General features: G+C 40.1%; 1 protein-coding gene across 1 annotated transcript; it reads left to right on the top strand.

Annotated features, from left to right (window-relative positions):
- Positions 1-6: 6 nt before the first annotated feature.
- Positions 7-1,431, top strand: nog2 (noggin 2). Its single transcript, XM_008436413.1, has one exon. The coding sequence runs from the start codon at positions 52-54 to the stop codon at positions 685-687; it is 636 nt and encodes a 211-aa protein (XP_008434635.1). The 5' UTR covers positions 7-51; the 3' UTR covers positions 688-1,431.
- The last annotated feature ends 720 nt before the right edge of the window (positions 1,432-2,151 follow it).

Raw genomic sequence — 2,151 nt, 5'->3', positions numbered from 1 at the left:
TTCCCTTCCCCTTACCCAAAATAGAGAAGAACCGGCACCAAGGAGGGAATAATGGGCCTCTCACCGACGCTCCTGGTTTACGCGCTGGTGTGCGTTCACCTCGGAGTCTCCCAGCATTTCTTCCGCCTCCGTCCGCTGCCCAGCGAGCACCTCCCCGTCCCCGACCTGAAGGAGGACCCGGACCCGGAGTACGACCCCCGGGAGCAGGACTTGGCCGAGAAGCCGCTGCGGAAGAAGCTGGGCAGCCACTTCGACCCCAACTTCATGGCCGTCAGCGCGCCGCTGCCGGTCAACCTCACCTCCCCGGACGCCCAGTGGAAGCCGCCGGGCCACATGCCCAACGAGATTAAAAAGCTGGACCTCACAGAGACCCCCTACGGGAAGCGGTTAAAAGTGGGCAAGAAAGCGCGGAGGAAATTCCTGCAGCTTCTGTGGACCTACACGTACTGCCCCGTGGTGTACACCTGGAAGGACCTGGGCGTGAGGTTCTGGCCGCGCTACATCAAGGAGGGGAACTGCTCCTCCGAGCGCTCCTGCTCCTTCCCGGAGGGCATGTCCTGCAAGCCCGTCAAGTCCATCAGCAAGACGTTCCTGCGGTGGTACTGCCAGGGCTTTCTAAGACAGAAATACTGTACGTGGATACAGGTGCAATACCCAATCATCTCAGAGTGCAAGTGTTCGTGCTGAGTTTACTCCAAGGAAGCGGACTGGAAATACAGTTTCAATTGCACTGTTAACTCTCTACAGAGGTGGGCACCATAGCAGATCTATTTTTTTATATGGCATTTAAGTGAAATACCAACAATGTACATATTTAAGGGAGAGAAAAAAAATGCAGCTATTTTTTCTAACTGAACTTGGACCATATTCAAACATTGTTTTGTTTTGTTTTTTTTTTCCTCCGGGAGCACTTCACGAGGAAGAGCTTTTTTATATAAATATATTTTTATGAGACATTGATGAAGGAATTCATAATATGCTACACTTCTCCAAGAGGTGACCTTTTTTTGTCAACTGAACAATGATGCTGTTTGTTATTTCACTGCAATGCTGCCTAGAGTTTTTGTATAATATTAATATCAATATTAATTAAACTGTAAAAAAGTTGAGGTTAAAGATATATAAATATATATATATATATATAAATATATATATATAAAGGCGTGAACTCAGCTTTTCTTTTCTTTTTTGAATACTTAGTATTGTAGGAATAAGCAAATCTGTATGTTTTATTTATTATTTTAACGATTTGTGAGTATAGAGCATAAGGAAAGAGAATAGCAAAATATTACCAGAAAAAAAATATGGAAGATGTCTACTTGAATATTTCTAAAAGTGACAAAAAAAAAGAAATAAAAGAAAAAAGTAAGGCATATCAGTGTATATGTTATGGTTACACGTGTTAGCAATAAAGTCTATCTTTTCAACGTGTTTTAGTGTCAAAAAATGTTGCTTAAAAGAGTGTCTGTGCAGAGGGGGTGTGTACACTGTAAAAAAAGACATCCCAAGATGTCAAGTTTAGTCCAAAAAAAGAAGTTTGAGTTAGGGTTGAGTCAGAGCCTCTAAAAATAGAAATCACATTATCAAAACTTTACTTTCACTAAATCATCAAAACATACTGCTAAAATTACTACATTAAGTCGGATTTTTAAGTGCAGGATCCATAATCAGCACTGCAAAAATGATCAAACCTGCCATAAAAATGTTGCTTTAAAAAGTATTTTGTATCCAGAGGGGGCATGTACTGTAAAAAATAAGTAGTAAACCTTAGTCTGTTAATTTTACACTCGTAAAACAATCTGTTAGAACTTCACAATTAACTTAATCGATGTTTCTGAGTATATGTTTTGTAAATTTAACAGCTAAAAGACACTCATCGAAGTTTGTTATTAAAATCTTTGTGGTTTGTTAGCCAAAAATGAAATAAAAAAACAAGAACAAGTTTGTGATTTTGGTCAGACAGAAACAAACTGTTTTTAAATCTAATTTTTAATACGTCGACCCTGACGACAACCACTAACATTTCTGCTTAAAAAGCTAAACTTGCTAGCATGTTTGACTGAGGTCAAAACAGGAAACGCTAGCGACACGCAAACTTTCTCAACCACAGGTTTCATGACAATTTTCAACTTTTTATGAGTTTTTATGAGT

Source organism: Poecilia reticulata, linkage group LG19 (genome assembly GCF_000633615.1).
Source record: "Poecilia reticulata strain Guanapo linkage group LG19, Guppy_female_1.0+MT, whole genome shotgun sequence".
Taxonomy (NCBI): domain Eukaryota; kingdom Metazoa; phylum Chordata; class Actinopteri; order Cyprinodontiformes; family Poeciliidae; genus Poecilia; species Poecilia reticulata.
This window is presented reverse-complemented; position numbering and strand designations above follow the sequence as displayed.